Here is a 27,687-nt window from a genome sequence, read left to right as displayed (position 1 = left end):
AAATTTTATAATTATTTTCAAAACTATCGAACCTTGTACCATTTTATTTCTTGTGCATGTTTCACAGGACACTCCACTTCGGCAAATTTTCCTTCCTCTAACGTCACTTTTGTAAGCGCTTCGTCCGATTGTGCTATAGGGAGGGCTATAACAAAAATACAAATACGTATTTACAATCTCACGAGAAAAAAATTAAGACAAACAGATATATTTTTTTATTCATCTAGATAAGGTTATAGATAAAGAGTATTTTATTCATGTACTAATATAGATAATTATCAATCATAACATTAAATTTCATCCGCATGAGTTCAGTAGTAGTGTATTTTTTTTTCGAACAAATTCCTTAAAAATACATGTACTTACGATAAATGTTCACCTTTACATTCTCGGTGACATTTCCTAGATAATTCCTTGCGACACAAGTGTAGTTCCCGCTCATTTCAACTGAGGGTAGATTTATTGTTAGACTACCCTCACTGTCGATATTGTAACGGGAATCTAAAGTGAATACAAAAAAAAAAGTTTTTAATGGTTAGATTCCTTTCAAATATTAGAAAATTAAATAAAGATAAATATTTAATATTAAATATTTTATTAACTTGGAGGTAGCTAAAAAATATGTATGTAATAATTTTATTCATGAATTTGTGCAGTTACTTGTGACAATTGGGTATTTGAATAATTTTTTTTTGTGCTTAATGGAAAGATTATATATTGGTTTTATAACAAAACTATTTTTTTTTGTAATACATATTTCAAAAGTTATTTCAAAATAAAAATTAGTCTTTGAATCCAGTACCGAAGACACACCGACAACTCCCGAAGCGTCACCCGGACGCGTGTGACGTCATAATGTTAGTTTTCATTCATTGCAGTTGATAGAAAAACGTATACAAGTAGAACATTTTGACGTCACATCTATGGTGACCAGTCATGGCGCGTTTATAGTCACGTTATATTAATTTAAATTTCATCAATTTTTAATTGCTTATAATTAATTGAAAAAAAAATTTTTTTGGAGTTTTCTGCATTAAATATCGATATTATTAATAATAAAGTTTTAAAATACATAAAAAATCAATATTTTTTTATTATTCATACCCAATTCTTTCACCCATGAAAATGGAATATGCAAAATCATTTAAGAAAGTGTAACAATTTCATTACAAATTACAATTCATTACGTATTTTTCAAGTAAATAAAAACAAATTTCGCAAAAAAACCTTTAATTTTATGTCGAAAGACAGATAAGACAAAGACACAAGTTTAAGGCAAAATATAAAACAAGATTAAATTTTTTCACAAAAGATGAGGGTAGATTAAGCTTACCTCTGTCCAAATAATATTCATCGTTCATCCACACGACATAAGGTCGAGGTTTGCCCGCAGCTTTGCATGATAGAGTTATAGCGGTATCTCTACCCTCTATTCCTATGTATTCTTTTAAATTATTCGATATTATTCTTGGCGGTTCTGAAATAAAATAAAGTAAATTAGTTTGTTAAGTATTAGTAATTAGCACTTTAATTTCCTAATTTACAAAAATATTGATTGCACACAAAAGTTATAGTTATATTAATTCCTTAGTCTGTTAAACAGAAATCTACACTGATAAAAATTTCAAAAAACGTTTCGTTTTTATTTAAGTAACGTCTAATTAAAATAAGAGCATGAAAAAAAACTGTTACCTAAATTGAAGTCACAGACGCACACTTCTATGTTTAAATTATTTAAGTTATTAATATTAATTTGAGTTATTAAGTTATTAACTTACCATGTATATCAAGTAAAAATCTCTTAACATCAAATCCAGCGATATTCTCAGCCACACATACATACTCGCCCACTTTATCTGAACTAACATTTTGTATGTACAAATTACCAATATTGTTGAAACTGGAAGGAAAAAGTTAATTTAAAAAAAATAGGCTCCTGAATTATTACAGTACTGTTCATATTAATGTAGGTATTTAGATTTGTGTTGATTTTATATTTTTTAGATCATTATATTCCGTGTAATTAAATACTCTTTTTATTTTATACTAGCGGTCCGCCCCGGCTTCGCCCGTGGTACATATTTACGTTTTCTCTATACAAGGTGAAAGGTAAGACGTTTGAAAAATTTAGACAGGAGCTTCTACTCATGAAACTGAACAACTTTTGTTCTACAACTTTGCTGAATTCGTAAAAAAAATTGGACTTTGTAAGGAAACTTCGCTAATCAGCTGACAGATTTCCATACAAAGTCCAAATTTTTTTCTTGATAGAAGACTTGCATAATTGCTTAAGGCTGCCTGAGCCGTTATATGAGGAACTTTTGCACTTAGTAACACCTATTATAGCAAGACAGGCTACGCTCGCGGCTCCCGGAAGTCCCGGAGGTGACAGACGTGCGAGTGAAGGCGGGCTACGAGCACAATTTCAAACACGTTGGGTCGTCAACGAACTTACTCGACGGTTTTTAAGTACGCGTACTTGGGGTGATACATGAGCGAAAAAGGTTGTCGAGCCACAAGTTCGCGTACTTACTCGCCATAGAGGAAAGTAATATATACAGGGAATAGGGAGCCATCTCGCGGTATTTTTTTGCCAATTAATTTGAAACAGCAGCGACCTCTGGATTTGTGGTTCCGTAACTTTTGTCAATATCTCTTATATATAAAATTCTCGTGTCACAATGTTAGTCTGCATACTCCTCCGAAACGGGTGGACCGATTCTCATGAAATTTTCTGTGCATATCGGGTAAGTCTGAGAATCGGCCAACATCTATTTTTCATATGTACCACGGGCGAAGCCGGGGCGGACCGCTAGTATATGTATAACTACATAAATCAATAATATCATAAAATAATTAATGTGGTGTTTGCAGTCAGACTGATTGAATTTCATAATACAAAATGATAAGACTGATTTCAATTTATCATTTTATATTATGAAATTAAATTAGTCTAGCTGCAAACACCAAATTTTTTGAGATTTGGTAACAAGAATGAGGAAATATATTTTTTTATCAAACACAAAAATTATTTCATATTTTTATTTTATTATTTTTATGTTTATTATAATACAAATTATTGTGCTTTTTGTTTGGTCTCGTCATCCTCCCTTGATATTTTAATTTTTCACATAAAATTCGATTTATAGAGCGACACCAACTATAAAAAATTATTCTTGGAAATATGATTTCAATTCTTTTTTATGTTTATCACAATTGTTTAAAAAATTATAATCAACTAAAATGTCACACAGTATATTTATATTACTTTTTATATTTTTAGGGTTTATTTTCCCTTTTAAAATATTTGTCGAGATTGACTGTATTTTCCTAAAGCAGTGTTTTAACTCTTCGGAGGGATAGCATAGCCATTTTTTAGAATCAAACAAAAATTACAAAAAGCAAATAGCACATTTAAATTAACGAGCGGCCATTTGAAATTTGCTTGTCAAAGTCCAAAGACACAGATCAAAGATAGAGGAGTAAGCTGTCAAAGTATCGATAAAAAAAAACAAAAAAACAATAGTTTATTTCCCTTCTCAATTTCATACAATATGGAGTAGTAAGTTTAAGATAAAACCTGTGTCAGGAGGACCCGCTTATCCTTAACTTAAAATAGGTAATCTACATGAAAAAAATAAACTGTTTATAACTAAATAATATTAATGTGTGTAATGTGTTTGTGTATTGTGTGTGTGGGCGCATGTGTGCGTGTGTGTGTGTGTGTGTGATCGATACTCATTAGATATGTTTAATTAATCATCGAAAGAAAATATGAACAGAAATATACAGTTTTAAAATAAGCAAATACCAAATAAAATCATAATCATAATTATTTGATAAGAATTAATAGAGATTTACTACCCGTTCGCTTCGAGTTGGCCGTCGATGACCGTTACAAAATGATGTCACAGGCTCATCGACTGGTACCATTGACAAAAAAATAATAACACTCCGAAAAATAAAATAACAAAAACAGTTTGTATAATTACTTACTTCAGCGATTTCCTCGCTGAATAAATCTAAAAAATATAAGAAATAGCTATAAAACTTAACAATAATAAACTTAACAAAACGATCAAATAACATAACCAAAAACAACGGGAGCAATATTAGTGACGAACGAGCGCACGTGATTGCGTTACTGACGGTACTAACAGGGTCTGTCTAGGAGTGCGGTGCGGTGAAGCGGCCAACTCGAAGCGAACGGGTAGTAGGATTTTAAAATATTTTGGTATATCGGAATTTATAGATGCTCAACAGCAAACTCGGTACAAATCGAGTGTTCGAATAGATATTTATTTACTCTATTTCAGTTTGATAATTGATTTAGAGTAACTTTTTTTATAAATAACGCGGAACTCCGATTGGCTATTATAGATGGTGACTCCACAAAGGACAATACAGTACTTTTAATTGAGTTTCCCCCCCTGTTAGGCTGTTACTCGCACGTATATCAACATTCAACTCCTTAAGGAAGGAGCTTACAAAAATAACACAATAAATACACTTAAATTACGACGAATCAAAGGTCCAAGGTGTCGTGTCCGTGTATACATGATATAACAAAAACAAAACACTAGCGCGATATAATTTCGAACAATTCTAACGTGGCGCCATCTAGTTTGCGATAAGGAACTAAACGTAGACGGTATTGATCACGTAACTAGTACGAAGTTTATATTAATCTCTTTGTAATCGCAAGTGGTAGCGGTATATTGGGAAGTCTTCCAAGAGTACAGCGCGATCGGTAAACAAATGAATAACAGGATATGTATTATAATTATAAAATTCATAAAATAACACAAAGTTGACAAGCATAAGGAAGGCAATAAGTCCACTAGTATGATAGAACTGAAGACGCCTAGGAAAAGGTATATTATAGTTATTTTCCTTGGTACCTAGGTTTTTAAAATTTTCTTTTAGATTTAAAAAAGTTTATTTACTTATGTATCAATTAAATTAAATAAGTCGATCATTAACTAAAACAAAGGAGAATGAACAAAAGTGGTCCAAATATCCACCACGAGACCTATGTTGACTTATAGACCACTAAATATAGAGTCACTTTCAGTTTAGCACAAAAAAAAATAAGCTGTCAGTAAAAAGTTACGACCATATGAAACGACCATATATATTGTTTGCATTTGGGACATATCATGTAAAACTTGTGCGTAGCTACTATGCTGAACATATACGCAATGGCGTATATCACATTGAAGTAGCAAGAGACGGTGTTTTTAATGATATTGTAGATTTTGGCATAGAACCTGAACATGCTGTGTTGATACGCGCAAGGTTTCAATCCAGGCACGCACATGCAAGATTGTATTATAATTTCTAACTATTACTGTTCATGTTTACCTGGCATGCGAACTGTGGGTTGCTGTGCCCATGTGATGGTAATTGTGGTGGTACTTTGGATGGCCAAGTAAAATATAACACTAACTTAACTATTTACCCCATATTTGATCCTATCATAATTAATTAACGAATAAAATTACCTAATTTCCGTAGTATTTTCCGTCAACATTTCCCCATTAAACTCCCAAGATATATCCGGTATGGGGAAACCGATCGCATCACATGATAACGTCACGTTACTTGCTTCTAGAACATTCTTATTTTCTTCGAACGGTAGAGTTATAGATGGCGGCACTGTGACAAAACTTTATTTATTTAATATTATATTTAGTCTGTAGTTAGTATAGTTTATTAGGAATATTTTATAGTGACAACACAAAATAATAAGAGAAAAACGAACGGCGTCATACCTAAAAATAATTAAATATTATGATTTGAACATGGCCATGTAGAATGTTTACAAATAATGAAATCTGGTTTCAAACTACCATATATGTTAATTTTTATTATATTAATCAGTCCAGCAGCTTAGTTGTAAAAGTGTAACGTACAGAGTTTAGGAATTTTTAAGGAAGGTAATTAAAATAATTATAAGTGAAATAATAGTACTTACTCCACACAAAGAGTGTATAGTTGAAGGTAGCTGTGCCGTGGTCATTGCTCGCTATGCACGAATAATTACCAAAATCTGTTAAATTCGCAACAAATCTGAAATTAGGAAATAATTATTATCAAAGCATAAATCGCGTTTAAAATCCGTAAATAATCTTAGATAAAGAATTTGATAAAGTTTTTTTATAGCATGCAAATCTTTACTAATACATATTATAAAGCTGAAGAGTTTGTTTGTTTGTTTGAACGCGCTAATCTCAAGACCAACAGAAGCGGAGCCACGCGGGTGAAACCGCGGAGCGCAGTTATAAATGAGAAATTTTTAAGAATTGAAAAGAATTCTTTAAAAATTTCTCGTAATTATAGAAGTTTCGAGAATTTTTTTCGTTACCTAATCCCATATTCGTCCACATATATTCTGCTAGTAATATTATTCCCATTGTGTTGCCACCACACTGCAGGGTTGGGAACACCACGAGCAGAGCATGGCAACTCTACTAGTTGTCCTTCTAGTAGTTCTAATTCTTGGTTATTGGTAGAATAGATTGTTGGGGCTTCTGTAAAATTATTAAAGCGTAAAAAAGAATGTGGTAAGTAGGTACATAGTTTTTTTATATTTCTTGCCATAGTTTTTATAGAATGAGAACTTTATTAGATGCCCTTTTAATAGCTCTACTTCTTGGGTATAAGTAGAGTGGTTTTTTGGGGCTTCTCTATAGTGATTGTAGAGAAATTTATGCGTGAATAGGAATTATAATACTTAGAATAGAGGCGTTTTTACATTATTCTGTTATTCTTGTAAATATGTTTCTATCCATGTAAGTTTAACTATTCGGTGGTTAATGATAAAACTATGTTATGACGATTCAAAGTGCTTCTAGAAGTCTTATCGAATAATTAATAAATGTTCGAGTTTATAAAAAACAGAAATGGGCGTTAATAATAAGTAAATAAAAAACATTTTTATACATACCATACACATTGAGTGTAAAATTCCTGGCCACAGAACCCAAACTACTAACAGCTTTACAAGCAAATACCCCTGTTTCATATTGAGATACATTTGCTATGATCAAATCGTTGTCTTCGCTTAGATGACTGGAAGTTCATTTAGGGCCGATTTTTCAATGCTTGGATAAAACTTATTCGTCGAATAATGTATAAAACTACCATTTTAAAAACGTATTCTCATTGCCCGTATTTGACAGTTTACGTAACATTTTAATATTATCGAGTAATACTTTATTGGACTGATAAGTTTTATCCAAGCATTGAAAAATCGGCCCTTAGAGAATATAAATGGATATTTTAAATATCGGTTAAGTGTAGAAAACGTTAGGCGTAAGACGAAATTGGAAGATAATTAATAACTTCTTTTCGACCAACAAGATTACACTTATTATGTAAAAAAATGAAATGAAATAAATTTATTTGTCCATTTTATGTTTTACAATTAATGTACGACAGTGGGTCCCAAACTAAGTAAAATACTTGTGTCTTGGGACTCTTATTAACCCATAAATTCAATACAAATAGTTCTATTCCAAATATAGGGGTTGTTAACTGGCTTACTACTGGCAAAATAGTAGTGGTATTCAAAAGAAGTCGGTTAATAAACTGTTTTCGTTTCAAACACCCTTTTTCATAAAAATCCTCATATTTTTTTTTGCAAATAAATAAGAAATGTACCCAACAAAAGCCAACATACATATTTCTTGAAAAAACTATTGGTTGATCGTTTTTAGTCCACACCACGACTGGTTTAGGCGAACCAGTCACATTACAACTCAATTTTAGAGAATTCCCCACTTTCAATTGCAAGTCATTTTTCTCTTCCGGATACAGCAGTTTTGGAGCATCTGTAAGACAGATAAAAAATCGAATGTTAGACTAAAAATAAACAGGCTAAACTTCACTACTTTTAGCTTCACAAACATATGTTATAAAATAATAGTTTTAAAAAACTAAAAAACACGCTTTTTATAGAAAACCGAACTAAAAAATAGAAAATTTTATCAAATTAGTGTATTGTCATCGGTCCTCAATAAATCTACAAAGTTTGAACGAAATCTGGCCGTTTAAAGTGGGTCAAAATCGCGCCCAAAGAAGTCGGTTACAAACAAACAAACATACAGGTGAAGCTGATATAAAGCGTGTAATTAAGATGTTTATATCTATCACAACTCCCAGCTACACCAGACAATATGGAATTATTTTTAGTAATGAAAAAATATTCAAAATCGCTTTTATACCGTTTATTTTTGAAAACTAATTAACATTCATACACAAAAAAAAGATACTTACACTGTACAACTAATTCGATATAATATTCATCTCTCCCAATAATATTTTCCGCCACACATCGATAGATCCCCTCACTATCGATACTAACGTTCGTTAACATTATCTTATTATCGATAACAGATACATAACTAGTAAGATTCGTAAAGTCACTCGAATTATGGCTTTTGTATTGCCATTCTATTGTTGGTTCTGGTTTACCTTTTAACAAGCTGAAATTTTTAAAATTATTAAAGTTAAACATTTTGTTTTCCAGTAACTATATTTTTGAGATTTTTTTTATATAAGACAACAACTTAGAATATCTATTTTTAAAGGTAAAACCTATTTACTTTTGTTGTGTCTTAAAAATATTCTTAGAATGTCTAGCTACCCTCATAAAAAAATATAATTTCGTAGTAATATGCTAGATGAAACTACATATCTTGTTAGATTAATGTTCTAAAAATGCCTAATACCGTGAACAATACAAAATCTTACCTACATGTCAAAATTATTGATTTTCCTTCTTGAGATATTTTTTTGGTTGTTTCCTTTGATATAACTGGAGCCTCTGTAAATTATTTAAAACGAATTCGCATCATTTTTTTACTGATTTTACTACAAAGATTAAAAAAATGGAGATATATATTACTACATCTTCTTATATATAAAAATGAATCGCAAAATGTGTTGGTAAGCGCATAACTCGAGAACGGCTGAACCGATTTCGATAATTCTTTTTTTATTATATTCCTTGAAGTACGAGGATGGTTTTTATGTAGTGAAAACGTAAATATGTACCACGGGCGAAGCCGGGGCGGACCGCTAGTTTTATATATTTATACCGATTCATGTCCAGATTTTGTCCATGTCTGTATGTTTATGCAACATATTTTGAAAGTATAATTAATATTTATATTTAATAATAAAAATGAATCGCAAAATGTGTTGGTAAGCGCATAACTCGAGAACGGCTGAACCGATTTCGATAATTCTTTTTTTATTATATTCCTTGAAGTACGAGGATGGTTTTTATATAGAGAAAACGTAAATATTATGTACCACGGGCGAAGCCGGGGCGGACCGCTAGTATTTAATAATAATTTAAAAACAATTTCTTACCCAAACCATGAACAGACAGCGTTGCATTAACAACCAAAACCTCATAACTATTATCAGCCACACACGAATACATTCCTAGATCGTCAAAATCTACTATTTCTATATAAATGGTAGAATTTTCCGCCATCTTGGTAGAATTTATTATTCGTGTGGAATTGTGATACCAGGATATGGTAGGTAGGGGATATGAGTCTATTTTGCATGGCAGTTCTACTTTTGAGTATAGTTCTACTGATTGATCTGAAATAAGTAGAATATGTTGTTAATTCGACTTATAAAAATAGTTATGATCAGTCAGTTTGCGATAATGGAAGGACTTTTGTTAATATTGTATGCAAACATAATCGATTGCAACTGTATGAATGATAGTGAAATAATATAGTCTAATGCGCATATTATATTATGTTTTCACTCGGCAACAACGCAAGTCAAGGGCTCCAACATATTATACTCTAATAAATATCGATTTGTGAATTTTAAAGATTATAACTTGGGATATCATTGAATGGCAGCAATTTCTTTATAATTTGAGACAAATTTTAATTGAATTAGATAGATACCAGCAAACCCCTCCAATAAAGTCATCTTCCTTCTCACTCGCACAGTGATGTTGTCCTTGTCTGTCTCTTCAGAGTTCTCGCCAGAACAGAAATATGTACCATTTATGTTTTCTTTGGTACTATCCAGTATAAGAGTGCTTTTGTACGTATTATTTGATATTTTAGTTATCTGTAAATATCATATTAGGTACAAATAAGCTAATTATTTCATTTTCATAAATTTATTGTGAATTAAAATAAATGAGTGTGGTGCATTCCTGTCGACTTAATACTTTAAAATGTAATTTATGCTTAATTTTTATTAAATCAAATATGTATCATCGTTTCTATTTTTCCGTAGTTTACCAGCCAATAGTCTACGTCTCTACCAGCTAATAGCCATCTTTGGCTATGTCTAGGTCAGATAGATATTTGTATCGGACCATAGTCCTAGCTCCAAATATGATTTTATTTATTTTACTTACTAGTAAGATTACGCACCATAAAGCTAGAGAAATTTATATTAAAGCTCAAAAAAATCACAAAGTTATTATATTTAATATTAAATTACTTACATTTTGATCCATATATTTTTCATTATCTCTATACCATACTATCTCAGGTTCAGGTTTAGCTCTGACAATACAATTGACTAGAACCGTTGTTCCATTAAGTACTGTAATGTTTCTGGAACCTTCTATTTTTACTTCAGGGTTTATAAGTAATTTTATATGTATAGAGTCGGATGCTGAAATAATTCAAAAGTCAAAAGAATATAGTTTGGAAATCATACACTTAATTAAATGGATAGGACTCGTTTTATTTCAGTTACTAGTATACTCTTACTAGCTGTGCCCTGCGGTTTCACCCGCATAACTCCGCTCCTGTTGGTCTTAGCGTGATGAAATAATACCTATAGCCTTCCTTAATAAATGGGTTATCTAACACCGAAAGAATTTTTCAAATCAGACCAGTAGTTCCTGAAATTAGCGCATTCAAACAAACAAATAAACTCTTCAGCTTAATAATATTAGTATAGATTTACTGTATAATTAGGCTGAACCTAAAATTGCATCATGCAAATTGCTCTATCTTTTTCAACACTCATTACTATCATTTCTAGTTTATTTAAAATGATGTATTTTTAAGTAATTTAAAAATGATAAACAAAAATTTAAATTACCTGTATAATTTTTTCGACTGGCAACACACGTCCAAGTGCCATCCTCTTTCAAATTCTTCACACTGAACACTGATTTGTAACTACCATTTACGGAAACTGCATCCAAAATGTTTCGATTCGGGTCCAGCCAGTGCATGTGTAGAGCATTCTCTATATCACAAGTAATTTGTATGTCTGTATGTTCGTGTGCTGTGAGTGTGTGCGGGCCGATGATTTGCACGTGTGGGTGTGTGATTACAGCTATGTGTGTTGATGTGTTTGTTATTCCACCTGAAAATTTTAAATATATGTTAAAAAGTTGGTATACAAATGTTTTAGAAGTAAATAACTTCATAGTATGAACGAAGTCGCGTCCCGCTGACTGTCTGACTGTACAAGCGTACAGATATTAAAAACTTCATATAATGTTTACTATAGCGACTAGTTTTAAACTTAAACATGCGGATTTGCGCATAGCGGATTTTGATGCCGTTTTTATTTAATACATAGATAGAGTTCAACGGGAAAATTTTCACATACGTAGCCGCAGGCAGAAAGGTAGTGTAATAAATGACTCAGGAATTCCGAAACAACAAAAATTAGCTCAATTCCAAAACTAGTCACCTAAACATAGTTAAGATAAATAAAGTTGCAAGAACAAAAATAATAATGATTATTATTTAGTGATAAAATAACAAACCTCTATTCCGAACGAGACATGTATACAATCCTGCGTCCCTTTCACTCAAATTTTTAATAGTTTTATTGAATGTATAAATACCATCCAAATTGGGCTCCAATTGGAAATCTAGAACTAAATTTAAAACATTTATTGATTTATGTAAAATTTTAAAATATATAAGAGCCTGTGTGCCGAGCATACGTGTAAGAAGCTAAACTTCTTTGACAAGATTCAAAGATACAAAAAACGTCGCCTTACTTCATGACGTGACGGTACTGCCATGACACGACCATGAAATTTTACTCTCAATTCGTCTTAAAAAGTTTCACTTCGATATTAATACAATTTTGTCTTACCAGAATCTTCATCAGTGCCGTTGAAAATAATTTTCGATCCATATAATAGAGCTTCGCTAAATACAGAACAAGTTATAGTCAAGTCTTCGTCAATTAAAATGCTTGTGTTAGCTGGCAACACTGATATTTGAGGCGGATCCACTGTAAATTTGAACGTTATTGAAATGAAGAACAAAAAATTGTAAGTAATTTTGTGTATGTTATGGGACAAGTATTAATAATATCTATTATTAACACTTGTCCCATAATATGTCATCTGACAGGAAATGCATATTTTGGGGTTAGAAAAATATACTATTGAAAAAAGCAAATCGTATAATGTGCCATCGGAACAGTAATTACATATGAGGGTCATAGAACATAATCAGGGTTGTCTGGTAGGTATAAAATTTTACTACCGTCATTTATATTTCAAACGAAGAATAAAAATTGTAAAGCGAATCAATAGATTTTAACATGTAGGTAAATAAGAGAATTTATAATTAACACTTTTCAAGTCACTTGATAAAATGAGTACTACATATCAAACGCGAAAATCACACTAAAAGGAACTTTAAATTATACTTCTTCCTTACTAACTTGCCATTATAACCTCTTACGGATACTGTAGAAAATGCCCATATCATTCACTTGATCAACAACACACACACACACACACATCTTACCAATAATCTCCAACACAGTTTCCGCACTAGTTGTCCCCGCGGCGTTCCCCGCTACACATGTGTATGAACCCGCGTGTCCTTCGCGCACGTCTGATATATCGTGATCTAATGTTGTGCTCTGTCTGTAAGTGTGGATAAAATGCATTTTAATTATTAATGGATATTATTTATTGTCATGGAAGTACAATAAACAACAATTCTGACAATCAAGTCAAAGTGTCCGAAGAAAAACTCTGCCTACACATGTATCAGGCAGAGTTTTAGAATTAGCAATACTATGTTACGTTTTAATCATTACTGCCTCGGAATAAGATCTTAATTTCAATTCATGTTTACATACATCACCGCTCGGATATTTTTTTGACGAACATTTATAGAGGATTGTGAATGTATAGGTTTTTAGAACGTCAATGTTTATTGTAGACAAACAAAAAGAGAAAAGAGGCACAAAGCACATGTATGTAACTTTGTTTGACCAAAAAATTGTTTCATTATTAAGCTATCTTAATAAGCTTAATAAGCTAAGCTTAATCTTAATATATATAAATCTCGTGTCACAATGTTTGTCCTCAATGGACTCCTAAACCACTTAACCGATTATAATAAAATTCGCACACCATGTGCAGTTCGATCCAACTTGAGAGATAGGATAGTTTAAACATGTAGGTACCACGGGCGAAGCCGGGGCGGAAAGCTAGTAGTGTTATAAATAAAAGAGGGGACTGAGTGAAATAGGTTCAATGTGATTAATATCAATTGTACAAAAAACAATTTTATTATATAATTTATTTACAAGATAAATAACATAAAAACAATACTCACAAGCTAGAACCCCTCTGCAAACTAACAGAGTCTTTATACCAAGCGACGGTCACAGGAACAAGACTGTCCACTTCACAAGAGAGAATTATGTGCTCGTGTGTACGCGCTTGAATCTGAATTTGTAATTAAATTATTAGTATAGAATGCGGGTACTTGAATATTTAATATATAGACAACGATTATGCATTAAAAATTCTTTACGAAGTTTATATGAGGACATTTAGGATTTTCAGAATTAGAAAACGATGCATCGGCAAAGAAAGATGAAAAATTAACATACCCTCTGAGGCACAACTAAGTATGGAGCATCTGTAACAAAAATGTTGTTTTTTTACACTTCACCAAAAACAAAGTCACTAAATTCAATTAGAAATATTAGTAAACTAAAAAAGAAATATTTCAATACTTATTAACTTTGTAGATAATTTAATTACCTGGTAATTTGGCTTGTACTGCAGTAGTGCCGACTCTTCTGAAATCTTGACCACTCTCGTCGACTCCATTTATCTATAATGTAGGATATGCAATTTGAGCTAAAATACATTTTAGACTGCGGCTTTTCTTGGCGTTAGCAAAAATATCATTTAAAAATATATACTTTTTTTCTGATCTTTAGAAAGTCGTAAAAAAAATATCAAAACATAAAACTTATTATTATTAAAGATTTCGTATATCAAACAGACTCTTCTATCTCATTTATTTGTAAACAGTGAAAATACTCACAGATAAGTAGAATAATTCATCAGGCGGTAGAAACGCATCAGCTAAATAGACGCCATCTTGTTTTTTTACTAGTGGAACCTCAAATAAGGATTTTCCTTCCAAATTTAATATCTCCGCGTATTTTACTTTTACTGGAGCATCCGGTTTTGAAAGTGTGATCATCATGTGGTTGTAAGTACCTAGAATACGTTTTCTATAAGATTTAAATGTCATTAAATAAATTAAATAATTAATGAAACACAATATGATACGAGTATCCGACTTCGAATACATGTATCGAAGATATCAACAAACTAACTATGCAATAACAATTCACTCACTAATCCGTTGAGCGAAACATATATTTTCATTTATTTTTTGTGCCATTTAACCTCAACCTACCCTTCATAGGTCTATAACCAGTGTCCTTCATACTCTGTGGCGTTTGAGCCGCGAACCCGTGCGAGAAAGAGAGGTCCGATGTGCCCAACACTCGGACAGAGTGAGATGCACTGCTTCCTACTGTTATACTCCAATTTCCGGGCTCCGGTTCGAGTACTTTTACTATCTGGAATATATAGAAGGAAATTTTTAACCACAAACATTTTAAAAATAATCATTTTTAAAATCAAACCAAAAGATAATGATAACCATGATTAAACGCATTAAGCTCGCACTCTACTAAACTTTTTAACATCGTAAAGCCTAGAGTTGAAATACTAGTTAAATTTTTCTACAACAAAAATGAGGGTAGATCGAAGTTCCATATTTTTAAAAGCATATTATTAACCGCTTAAAATAGTATTAAATACACAAAAAATACAGAGTATTTGAAGAACTTTATCCTTTTTTGAAGTCTCTTTAAAAGAAAATCAACATTTATCAGACGAACCTTAATCATTGGTACAGCCTGTAAATCATCGCTGTTTTTGTGCAGTATTTTTCTAAGGCTGTGTCTATTTGCCCTTATAATTTTAAGATAAATTTTGTATGTAACTACGTGTTTTTGGCAATAAATTTATTTTCTCTTTTTTTCTTAAATTTCGCTGATACAAATTCTTTAATATAATTATTAATTACCATAATTTCCGAAAGATCCAGTGTAGTCACCAATTGCGGTGGTCCAGTGATCTCTTCACCACTGGGATTGACCACACGGATCTGGGGTTTGGCTCCCGACACAGAAACTGTTACTTCATTGACTGTTTTGTCTACTGGTATCTGTAATTATTAATATTTTAAGAAATTCATGAATACTGTTATGAATGACTCTCATTTTATATTAATTTAAGTAGATGTAGATGTCGCAATACCTACCTACCATACTATACTGCGACAAATAGTTAGGAAATAGGAAATGAGATTTTTTGTAGACTCGTTTTGAGAGTCAAAATATCATGTAGAGAGTAATTGAATTTAATTTTACATAGGTACGTGTTGAATATGTAATGGTACATTATTAGTTCAGATAAAATAAGGGCTACCAAACCTTTTGTGTATAATTATATCCAGGCGGGTTGATTGAAGACGCGAGATTAACAGATCTGCCCTTTATAGAAGTTCTTACAAAATCCAGCACCTGAAATTATAAACATAAGTTATTAGTATTTTACTAGATTCACAATCACGCTCAATAATTGTCCAAAGAAAAAGTCTGCTTACGCGCACTACGCGGCTTTCAGGTAGAGTTTTCCAATGAGCGATAGAATCGACGCGAAAATAGTCCTTTTATATCAATGTATGTATAAATAAATAAATAATAAATTAATATTTCAGGACAATTTTAACACACGGCGCAATCTGATCCCATACTAAGCTTTTCCTTGTGTTATAGAAACCAGATGGCTGATAAACATACATATGTATATATTTTTTAAATAAATACTTATACCTATAGATAATATGCATAAAAATAATGTAAATACCTTATGAACATTGTTTTTATTAAGATTAAAGATCTGTCCAGAGCTAGCGGCTGCGATTTGCTCGTACACCTTGAAAGTGGGCTTGGTCAGGTCATTGCAGTGTCCCGTCAGCACAAATACTACCTAAAAATGGATAAATATTATACTTTATTAACAAAACCGAATCCCAAAAAATGCTCTAAAATAAGAGCCATAACTGGCTATCTTATGCAACTTTTTTAAATGTATTGTTCTCTTTCATGTATTTATTTTTCCACTGTAAAAAATTATGTAATACTTCTACTAATTTAATAAATATTAAAAATACTACTAATTTACCAACCTGACTCTGCTTCCTCTGCACAGCATCCAGGACCTTTCCCACTAGCCTATGATCAGACGCCGTTGCGTCAGTGAACACATACACAAACGACCTGGGACGGCTAACGTTAAGCGCTAGTAGTAACCCCCCCAAGGACTTCTCCGGGCAATCCCCCCCACCATACACGTGGACTATCTGTAACGCAGCTTTGAATACTTCCTTGTCCTTTGTCACTGTTGCTGGACCGATGGCTAAATAATTCATATTAAACCAAGATTAAGTAATATACTATGTATTTGTAAAGTTAGTCATTCAAACTTTAGCCTAAGTTTACAGATTAACAGTATGGAACCTGTCTACAAAATCTAAGGCCTAGTTGCTTTACTACTATTCGTATTCTATTTATTATTATAATCAAAATAATAGTGAGTTGCATATTTCACACAACTCGATGAACTTCAATATGCGTTAAAATGTTATTGAAACTTGTTACAAATTTTAGTAAATAAAAACATAAATAAACGGCCTTTTTCTGAATTTAGTTTCTACTTTCTAGGTTTGTATTTCCCGGGGCTAAGATAGAATCTGATTAAAAATGTAGCATATTCATAGAATATAATTAACTTATTTTCTTATTAGCAAAAACGCAGCGAACATTTTCAATAATAAATTTGCTTAAATGTCTTTGCGTAGCTTATTCAGAGGGATAACCTTTTGTACATAAATAAGGAAATGGTTAATGGCAATCATTACATTAACTAGCATAGTAGATAAGTTGTTTATATGAAAAATCTCAATGAACTACAAAAAAAAAAAGTCACCTAAATGTAAAATAAAACTTACCTGGATCGTGAAATGGAACGAACACAAAATCTGCGATAACATTGCTTTCTTCGAGCGCCGTTTTCAAAATCATCTCTGCACCAGCCCGAAGCTGCCTCAGATCATTATGCATCGACCCCGTTGTATCAAACACAAAAACTAAACTGCTTTTACCATCGTCTTTATCAATTATCTTAGCTCTGGTAGCGTTTTGTTTCTCTACAATAAATTGGTACGAATTTGAAAATAGAATGAAAAAAGTTAAAAGAAATAAAACCATTTTCGCGCCTAATTCGAATTTGGAAACATGTAAAAGTTACATGAATCGCGAGCGCGTAATGAATAGTATTTTGTTGTAAAGAGCTAGATGTTATCAATGACCTATGACCATACAATCAATCTGGGTTAGATCTTTCTGTACTTGAATTCAAATTACCAACTACATGCTTCAGGATTATAATTTTATGGTCAAAAAACTATAATTTAATCATCATGTCTCATTAATCATGAACACAATGGCAAAGAATAATAATTGTCCTTTGCCTTGTCAAATAAAGAAGAGGTTACACTCACTACTTATAAAAATAATTTAAATAAATATAAAACTATGGAAAGGAATCAAGTTTTTAAAACGTACCTCAGGTACAAAATAGTATTAGAAAATAATGATACATTGATACATACAAAATTAAAATAAATAAAAAAGGGAATAAAAATAAAATCTTTATTAAAATTCACACATTACTAATAGACGTCTTTACTTGCACAAAACAACACTGGGACAGCCCAGAAAAAAAATGCTCAAAATTATCTATTTTATTACATTTAATAGTCAAAAAGAAATACATACATAAAATACTTAATTAATTTTTATTTTTCTACTATGGATGTAATCATTTAAAAAAATATTTAGATTTTCAGTTGAGTTTGAAGTACATAAAATAACATAATAAAAATATGTCAAGTCAATTTTTTATCATAAGCAGTAGGAGTTTGAAAATACAGCTATGGCAGATAAACTTAATATAATCTTAATTCACAACAATATATTTTGCTAAAAAAATATAAAGAGCTCATTTATATTATACCATAAAAATCTTTAACTATGTCGACAGAAAAGGTAAATCATATTTTTTTATACGATGATATATCGCTATTTAAAATAAATGCTCCATAAAGCGTAAAACATTGAAAAAATTACACAAAAATTGGCATATATTATATTTCTTCAAAAAGTTTTGTAAAATGTATAAAACAAATGAGCTCTTGCATATGTTTAAATCTAAAACAACGTCTTTAAACTTTGAGCAAAGAAATTGTTTACATACACTAACTACGTCTTAAAATATTATATTGCAATGAAATTGCAAAAATTATTAAAAATATTAAAAACAGACACTATAGATTGCCAATAAAGTGCCCGGTTAATTAACTTATTTTAGTAGAAGCTTCATAAAAATACAATTAAATACGAAAAAAAAAACATGAGAATAAATTCTCTTTGCAAATTATCGGTGGCATTTATTATTTATTTTTTACATCAGTTTTAATTTTTAACACAATAATTATAAAAAAAAAAACATATATATTAGGGGTCATTAATATTTAATAGAAAGCAAGTTTCAAAAATTTGCTATTATAAAAAAAAGTTGAATATTTGAAAAAAGAATGTGAAAATTTAAGATTATTAGCAGTCGTAACTGTATTAATTCTTACAATTTAGCTATTTTAGTGTATTTTTTAACTGTTATACATAGTTTAAACAATTGCTTAAATGAACAAAACGTCATTTAAAATATTCTACAAATAACCCCATATTTGTTATTCAGTGCTTTGGCAAGTTAACAACGAAGTAAAACCTGTAAGAAGTCATGGATTTATATTTGGATATAGAATTCAACTGTACTTGAAACAAGCCGAACAAACCAAATCGGAAAATTAAAGGTAATGTATATTTATTTATCTATTATTATATTATTAAGAACATTCAATAACTTTCACAATATTTATAGACATCAAGTACAGACATTCAAATTACTACTTCACTATTATATTGAATTGTAATTATGAATTAAATCTATTATTGTATAGTTAAATATAATTATAAAAAATAGTAATAAAATAAGAATATTAAATCGAAAAATTTAATATGTTCTAGACATACTTCGAGACATATAAAATAACAATTAATTAATTTATATAGGTGTAGAAATAATTATTACATTAATTTTTATAATTATTTTAGTACCCACCACATACTTAGTTTCATAATAAAAATAGTCAAAATATTCAAGTAAAAATTATATGAATTACCGAATCTATTGTATACCTATTATATTGATAGTACGAACGCCCTACCCGCTTCCGTCTTCCCAGATAAATATAACTTAAACTCATTCAAGGCAAGAGTGAATAGGCTCTATCTAGGCAGGCATGCCCCTTCATAGACTGCATCACTACTTACCATCAGGTAATGGTGCAGTCAAATGCCTGGCTATTCCTATATAAAAAAAAAAAAAAAAAAAAAATAGTATGATTGTCAAGATAGTTAAAAAGCCAAACATGTAGGAACACAGCATCTAATTATATGAAAATCTACATTAACAGCAAAACTACGACACTTATTGTCAAGTACATCAACACATGAAAGAAGTTATGAAACATTAGTAAGTACTATAATAAGCAAATTAACCCAGCCCCGAACAGCCCGATCGGGCCACGACACAATAGATTTTCTATTGTCTGTGATTCCGGGGCCTGAGTTATTAAGTAGATTCACTCCAACGCTAGCGGTAGTGACGCACCATGGGTTTCCTGCCAAATAGTGGCCTAGTCTTACCGCACCAATATACTTTGCCTACCAAGCTCGATACTCGAAATACATGTAACTCATTCAACATTTTTCCTCAAAATCGCATGTTTGGAAAATAATAATTAATCATGTGCTAACTCCTCACCAATATTATAAATGCAATAGTGTGCTTGTTTATTCGTCTGTCTATCATTACACCACGCAGTGATTTTATGGCATGAATGTTGTCACAGTTGAATTAAAAACCTTATTGAAGTGAAACTTCTTTATCGGGGTTGGACAAAAATTTAGTGTAACATTTTTGCGTTACACCGTACGCGTGACATTTTTGCGTTACGCCGTACGCGTGACATTTTTGCGTTACGCCATACTCGTGACATTTTTAAGGTCATAAAGAAGTTTCACTTCTTACGTGTGTACTCTAGTACACGCATACATTTTTTATTTTTTAGGTCAGTTACAACATGACTTTTGGAATAGCGTAGTTTGTTACATGTATGATATGATCATTTTTCGAATTTACCCTCATTACCGTTAATCTACTCGTATTTTAATAATTGGCTATATTACATGCGTAACACAAACTATTTGAATAAATATAGCAGTATATATGAAATTGAGAACAATTTAATATCCAAAGTTTGCGCATGCTTAGTGCATGGACGCATCGTCTAGAAGTACTATTATATTATGGAGGGTTACAGACACTTAGTAAGAACTTTCTACCTTATTTTATAAACCTACATTCCATAAATGCACATATAGTAGATATAAGAAATGTAATTATTAGTCGTTAATTTAAATGTAAATATTAGCATGTTGGCACAATATTTAAATAGGTATATATTTTTTTGTCTATAGATCATAGACACGTCAAAAGTTATTTTAAACTCTTGGTCATAAATTTTTAATATTTTAGTAGTGTAATAATCATTTTTCTTTCACAAATCAATTGATTATGTTATTTTAGAAAACAAATCACTACACAGTTAAATATTTTATGTAATAATTATCCAAAGGTCAAAATCATGTGTATTATACAGTCAATAAGAGTATAGTTATACAAATATCTTCTCTTAAGTCTTGTGTTGTTATTTAAAAATGTTAGTGCAAAAAGCTTACTGCACTTTGGCTGGTTGTTTGGCACAGTATTAATAGTTGCACTTATTATATGGTCTACTTTGACAACTTTATTACGAAATTTATAACAGCTGTATAACTATTGTCGAGTCCCTTAGTAGTTTTACTAATGACTTACTACAATAGTTATACTTGTTAACTACACTCTACTACATCCCTACTGCGAAAGTCCGACTGCATTAATCCTACTGCAAGAGTCTCATAGCAATAGCCTCACTGCCACAACTTTAACACAAAATTCCCGCTATAAATATGTTAGTTTCACTGTATGGTCTTTTATGATAATCCCACCGCTATAGATGTACTGCAATAATCCAACTGTGAAATGCCTCCTGTAATATTATGACTGCGCAGTCCTACTGCTACAGTTCCACTGCTATGATTTTAATGTGGCAGTTCAATTACAATACTACATATTGTGGTGATATTCTCAACCCACCTTTATGTGGCATTTTTGCTGTGATGGTAGGTGTTTTCATTGGAAATCACAAATGGCATTAGTTTTTCCAACATTTAGTAGGGCTGCAGCAGTTTTTATAACGTTTACAGGGTCACTACTCACTAGTTTACATGAACATTACACAGCATAATTTCCTCCATTTACTGCGATGGTAGGTTTTTTCATTGGATATCGCACATAGCATCATTTTTTCCAACAATTAGTGCGGGTAATAACTTTTAAACTGTCACTAGACCACATCGGACATCACACAGCATTATTTCCTCCAACATTAACTGCGATGGTAGGTGTTTTCATCTGACGTATTGTATATTATTATAGAATAAGTGCGGGTATTTATAACTTTTAAACGATCACTAGATCACATTGGACACCACACATAACAAGTTCACTGACGGTAGGTGTCACACACACTAGTGCGGCAGCTGGTTGAAGTGGTTGTAGCGGCGGTAGTGTCGGGGCGGCAGGGTTGGCGGCCGGAACCCCCACACGAAGCTGCTGTAGCAGTACAGCACCACCGCGTCGCAGGCCGCCAGCAGTAGCATCTGTTATACGTCCTGCGCGCCCGCCGCGCGACTCTGCTCGCGCTCCATTATGAGTATGTTCTTGCCCACTTCGCCGTCGCCAAACTGGGGATTACATATTGGAACATTGAGTTACTAGAATGCGTGCAGAATTTAACACTTATCTATTTTTTCACACAAAATTACAAACGGATATTAAAGCGAGCCTTTAGTAGAGATAATTTAGTGCAGGTCCACACTGCGAGCCTAGCGCGGTTGCGACGGCGGGCGCGAAATATCAAACGTATGAAACGCGCCATTGCGTCCACATTGAAATGACTATGGCGGAAGCCTAGTGCGATGGTAATGAGCGAGCCAGCGCGCGTAGTTTTCAAACTCTCCTATCCGCGCGTTCTGGCCACACTACGGGCCTAGTCAGCAAGCGACCCAATGCGCGGACGGCGGGGGTATCAAACCAGTTCGGTCTTGTCGCTCGACTTCTTATATTATATCCTTTATTGTTTTTCGTAAAATAGCGGTAAATACTTAATTGTTGAAGTGAAACTTCTTTATTTATAAGTGCGATTCAATCTAAAACACTTATATATACCACAGTAATTTTGTAGGGTATAATCTCAATTCTTCATATAAGATTCACCCGTTATTCCTCTGTTTTATTTATTTCGTGTACAACTTCTATAATGATCTCATCTCAAAATCGGACTGTCCAGTAAAAATAGCAAATCGTCCAATGTTTGCAACACCCGAAAAACGTCGAACCGCTACTTGAGCTCGCGCGTCGGTGTGGCCACCGCGAGCGCCCGCTCGTCGCGCCCGCCTAGGCCGCCGCCACCGCGCATTCAGTGTGGACGCACACTTAAGGATAATTTAAAGAACCAATAAATTCTGATCACCGAGTCGAAAATCATGATATTATATAACAAACCAAAAAAATAGACTCCATCAATAACCTCGTCCTTTTTTTTAAAATTGGTTGAAAATTAAATCAAATACCCACTGCACTAAGTTCACGTAGAATACAACGGATTCGCATTTGCTCTAACAACAAACTACCAAAATTAACAAAGCTACTTTACCTGCGAGTGCGGCACTTGGTACATCAGCTGATATCCCCTCAGTAGCGTCTCTACACGTCCCCTCAACACATCAAACAGTACAATGAAGTCCGGCAGCTGCTTGTCCGAGTACTCCTGTCTCCACCATTGCGTCGGGTTGATGTAGAACGTGTCAGATTCGCAAGTGAAGCCGGTGGGAGGAGGTGAACAGTCCAGGAATCGGGCTGTTATATTCATGTGAAGGTGGCTGTGGATAATAGATTAGAAAATTAATATTTGAATATGTTTTTGTATAAATTACACTTGCATTGCATTAAAAAATTACCAATCTATTGTGTAAAACATCCAATCAAATTAACACCTTATTCTATAGCAATAATGTTTAAAGTCTATTTATGCCCATTTAAAGCGTGATTGTATGTCTAGTTGTTTACTGTATGCCAATGTTTTGTAGAAGTATTACACTTTTACACTACAGAATGGCAAGACGAAGTCAGGCAATTGCCTGACTCGTGTACACAACACACGTCACCTGTAGAGCGGCATCGAGTGGCACGGCATCATGAACAGCACGGTGGTGCGGTTGTGCGGGATGACGTCACGCAGCAGCGCCATCGCCGGCATCGGCCCGCTCTGGTGCACCAGCCCGAAGTAGCCCGCGGGGAACGCGTTGCCCACCACTAGTAGGGTCGCGAGACTGTACAGTTGCCAGCTAAAATAACAAAATATATTAGTTACTTGCATAAATATTTACTAATATTATGTATAGCTGAAGATTTTGTTTGTTTGAACGAGCTAATCTATCTGATTTGAAAAATTCTTTCGGTGTTAGATAACCTATGCTATGAATACAAAGAGGAAGGCTATATATCATCACGCTAAGCTAACAGGAGCTAGTGATTAATATAAATCGCATTTTATTTATCTTTTCCGTTTTTCCAATCTGCAGATTTATAGATTGCTGGGAAGAAAATATTATTGTTACCCAATTTTTAAATAATCATAATATGATAAACTCTGTAATAATAAAAGAAAAAAGTACATACTTCTTGGCCTTCCGACTCCAAGGCACCACGACATCTTGCGCGATGTATAGCAGTATTGGTATTAGCGGCAGCACGAAACGCACTTCCTTGTGTGGGATACAGCTGAAAGTTACATTTGTATTACAATTTTACATTTTGTACTTGGCAGACGCCCATATTAAAGAAAGCTCTTTTTTTATTTATTTTCTACTTGACAGATGCTATTATTAATTAGAAAAGCGATCACAAAAAACATTAAAATCAAAAAATAAAAATTCCACAGAAAGCATAGTTTCAAGTATTAAAATTGTTTATAAATATTTTTCTGTTGCTGGTTTGAGCAAGATAATTTATTTGATAAGTATGTATACTTAGTAGGATCCGTGATTTTGCACATGTTATATTATATTAGAGACAAATTAATATTAATTAATAAATATTGATTATGACCGCTGCATAAAATAATTAATTACCAATAATTCTCTAGTTTAGTTTTAAAACAGATCACAAAAACTGCCATACCTATGTACTGCCAGATGCAGAGCCACGGCAGCCAACAGCACAACTCCGATGCTATTCTGTTTGGGTCTGCGAAGCACTGTATAGATTCCCCACAGCACGAGCGGCAGGCTCACTCCGAGAATTGCCGGCATACCCTCCGTTATGTACCAGTACCTGTGAATTAAGTTTATGTTAGCGGTAAATAATATTATTGAAGTGAAAAAAAAGTTCTTTAGCGGCGTTGGGTATAAAATCTTAAACTCGCGTCAGGACACGTGACCTGATCGAAAAAGCGTAAGACGGATACCATTCCAAAATATCAAACATGCTCAACGTTAATAATCAAGTATTCACTTCTGCCGGCACTCCCGCATTGCAACCTGTCTTTTTTTATAGAAATGAGTCATGAAGAACTAACAAAGATACTTTTAGTGGTCAATTATATAATTAATCACTTGCATTGCAAAGAGAATATTACTTTTTAAGCTTTTTTCTGAATATTTTTTTAAATGACTAAAAAGAGCATTATCAATCACAAATGTTAATCTATCAATAAAATAATATGCAAAATTAATTACAATTACAAATATTTATTCAACATGAAATTTGGATACAAACCATGGATGAGTTCCATAGTAAGACGAAACATCATGCAGTATATTGTATTTAAAGAATTCCCAAGGAGTGATGATCAGCTCTCCGTAGTAGTAAGAGTCCAAAGCTACGAGACTGCCTCCACCTATAATGCTGAAATATAAATATATATGTTGATAAAAATTCATTAATAATTAATATTATTTAAAAAGGGTAAACAAGACACTTTAAAATTACAAAAGAATAAATATTATAGCTAAATTCTATACTTGCAGTATAGAATTTAGCTATAAACATACATGTGTATGTTATGCTCAAAGGCTGAAATTTCATCATAAAAATTGTGTATTAACTGTAATAAAAATGCTCATGATGTGTGTGGCAATGCAGAAAAGCCATAATTGCATACATTAATTAATTTACCATAGCAGAATAGACGCACAATGATATAAAAATTATAATCATATAATAATACACATTCGCAAAATATATTATAAACATTGGTATACCACAAAAATACTTCATGTAATACATAAAATATCTGTTAAAAAAAGAGTAAATTATGAATGCAGTCCTAACAAAGTTACAATACTTTTGGAAATGTGAATAGAAACACATAGTACCTGATCGGCAAATATTTCTGTAAAATCAGCCATTTTCCTTGGTTTGTGGTGAAGAGGTTGTATAATCCCAGAACAAGCCAAATTGGAGCAGAGGTGGGGCGAATAAACACTGATATCACTGCCAGCCACACCCAACTGTTGTCCTCTGAAAATATCATGAAAATAAGGAACTGCCATAGAAGTGTAGTAAATAAATAAAGGATGGATAAAACCATTTTTTTTTTCCTAAAATATCAGGCAAAAGTTCATCAAACACAATGTAAATAAATAATCTTGTTTACATAACAGTTTCTTAAATCCTCATTTTATAGAACAGGATAAATAACCTTTATCGTAATATCCCATTTTTCCTGCTTTGAACGGGAACACAGATAAGCCAATAATTACGAGGACAGTTTCCACTGTCTGTAGCAACGTTCTGTTAGCTGTGTAGAACCAAAACCATGAAGTGAGGATAAGGAAAAGGGCCCATTTCCTGCTTCCTGTCCATTTGTAAAATCTGTAGTCGGCCACCGCACTCAATGTGGCTTGGAAGACCCGTGGAAGTAAAATCTAAAAGGAAAATTTATATATGTAAAAAATGCTAACTCTAATAAAATGTGTAAAACAGCTTAGATAATAAAATTCACAAATTGTAAAATGCAGAAAATCTTACCACAGCTTCAGGGTAATCGAGGCCGGTGAATTTAAGTATAGCATAGAGCGCAGATACAATGCCCGGGTATAGGAAGCTTCGAATTCCCTTCTTCCATTCCCAAGTCAAGTATCCATAGCCAAAAACATGTTTGTGGGCCACTTCCAAGGTCTGCCAATATTCATCAGGTACAAACCAAGTCTGCACTAGAAATATTGACGCTAACCTCACTGTTAATATCATTAAGAAGACCTGGAGCGGCCTCAGGCCCTTTGCCAAAGCCATTCTCCCGCCTAAAACAAGTTACACCCAATCAGCTATAAATAGGAAAGTGGTATGTTACTATGTATTCGAAATACTGGTTTTCTCCATAATTCATACAAAAAACGCAAAGAAAATGTTAACATAACATTCCTATGGGAATGTTATAAATAGACGCTATCAGACAAAAATAAGCCATCCGAAATGAGTGTCAACTGCCGCGTCCCTTTTTCTGGGCAGGAAAGTTGAATGAATGATGAATTTCTCTAAACTATCGATGTTGTATTACAAGAACTAATATTGTTATATCGTATTATTTTTCAACATTTATTCATATTTTAATTCCAATTCATTATTTTTACATTAATTTGATGTACTAACCTCACCACAAATAACACCGCCGCCGTAAAGTACTCCACTAGTGATGTTTTGACTTTTGTAATGGACTTGTTGTGCGATCAATATTTAAGTTCAATGTTACATGCTCTAAGATCAGTTTTCAATTTTGATAGTTCTACTTTTTATTTTCCTCTTTATGTAGATATAAACCCAAAATTGTCAGAATCCGTAGAGGGAGACAGAATCCTATTATTCTGGTTTAAACGTACTCAATATATTTATTTTACCGATCTATCGACTATCGTAATCAAAAATTCAATACGATGCATCACTAAAATTAGTTTTACCGTGAAACGGACTCC

At 32.5% G+C, this 27,687-nt stretch overlaps 2 protein-coding genes across 5 annotated transcripts in view; both read right to left on the bottom strand.

Moving 5' to 3' along the window:
- LOC149476765 (hemicentin-1-like) overlaps positions 1-17,696 on the bottom strand; it is a 33,682-nt gene extending 15,986 nt beyond the window's left edge. For 3 of the 4 annotated variants that reach the window (XM_089711343.1, XM_089711342.1, XM_089711345.1), the window contains exons 1-28: positions 17,379-17,696; positions 16,557-16,786; positions 16,235-16,357; positions 15,799-15,888; positions 15,390-15,530; positions 14,712-14,877; positions 14,331-14,509; positions 14,042-14,114; positions 13,888-13,916; positions 13,608-13,720; positions 12,786-12,907; positions 12,121-12,261; positions 11,783-11,896; positions 11,104-11,373; positions 10,496-10,668; positions 9,942-10,110; positions 9,382-9,621; positions 8,758-8,830; positions 8,281-8,489; positions 7,685-7,835; positions 6,950-7,074; positions 6,368-6,533; positions 5,978-6,072; positions 5,505-5,658; positions 1,779-1,900; positions 1,334-1,477; positions 367-501; positions 33-145 (exon numbers count right to left, since the gene is read on the bottom strand). In XM_089711343.1, the coding sequence (XP_089567469.1) occupies positions 33-145; positions 367-501; positions 1,334-1,477; positions 1,779-1,900; positions 5,505-5,658; positions 5,978-6,072; positions 6,368-6,533; positions 6,950-7,074; positions 7,685-7,835; positions 8,281-8,489; positions 8,758-8,830; positions 9,382-9,621; positions 9,942-10,110; positions 10,496-10,668; positions 11,104-11,373; positions 11,783-11,896; positions 12,121-12,261; positions 12,786-12,907; positions 13,608-13,720; positions 13,888-13,916; positions 14,042-14,114; positions 14,331-14,509; positions 14,712-14,877; positions 15,390-15,530; positions 15,799-15,888; positions 16,235-16,357; positions 16,557-16,786; positions 17,379-17,637 (4,119 nt within the window). In that variant the 5' untranslated portion in view covers positions 17,638-17,696. The remainder of the gene's footprint in view (positions 1-32; positions 146-366; positions 502-1,333; positions 1,478-1,778; positions 1,901-5,504; positions 5,659-5,977; positions 6,073-6,367; positions 6,534-6,949; positions 7,075-7,684; positions 7,836-8,280; positions 8,490-8,757; positions 8,831-9,381; positions 9,622-9,941; positions 10,111-10,495; positions 10,669-11,103; positions 11,374-11,782; positions 11,897-12,120; positions 12,262-12,785; positions 12,908-13,607; positions 13,721-13,887; positions 13,917-14,041; positions 14,115-14,330; positions 14,510-14,711; positions 14,878-15,389; positions 15,531-15,798; positions 15,889-16,234; positions 16,358-16,556; positions 16,787-17,378) is intronic. The other variant, XM_089711344.1, reaches the window with a different exon arrangement.
- A 2,187-nt stretch (positions 17,697-19,883) lies between these two features.
- PIG-B (phosphatidylinositol glycan anchor biosynthesis class B) lies at positions 19,884-27,475 on the bottom strand. The gene is made up of 10 exons (XM_089711220.1): positions 27,368-27,475; positions 26,747-27,018; positions 26,418-26,643; positions 26,092-26,236; positions 25,493-25,621; positions 24,896-25,048; positions 24,395-24,496; positions 23,881-24,060; positions 23,370-23,595; positions 19,884-22,398 (listed from the first exon to the last, which is right to left on the bottom strand). Exons 2-10 carry the CDS (start codon positions 27,008-27,010, stop codon positions 22,318-22,320), a joined length of 1,506 nt encoding a protein of 501 aa, XP_089567346.1. The 5' UTR covers positions 27,011-27,018; positions 27,368-27,475; the 3' UTR covers positions 19,884-22,317.
- Between the last annotated feature and the right edge of the window lie 212 nt (positions 27,476-27,687).

Source organism: Colias philodice, chromosome 26 (assembly GCF_061535455.1).
Source record: "Colias philodice isolate Cphi_HAF_F1 chromosome 26, ilColPhil1 Martin Lab GWU primary, whole genome shotgun sequence".
NCBI lineage: Eukaryota > Metazoa > Arthropoda > Insecta > Lepidoptera > Pieridae > Colias > Colias philodice.
This window is presented reverse-complemented; position numbering and strand designations above follow the sequence as displayed.

Bases quoted from the DNA above. Each gene is read 5' to 3' on its own strand.
- PIG-B (XM_089711220.1), bottom strand. From the start codon at position 27,010: ATGGCTTTGGCAAAGGGCCTGAGGCCGCTCCAGGTCTTCTTAATGATA. The intron at 26,644-26,746 runs GTAAGATTTTCT...TTTTCCTTTTAG, and splicing joins TCGATTACCCTGAAGCTGTG to ATTTTACTTCCACGGGTCTT. The intron at 22,399-23,369 runs GTAAAGTAGCTT...TGTAATCCCCAG, and splicing joins ACCAAGTGCCGCACTCGCAG to TTTGGCGACGGCGAAGTGGG.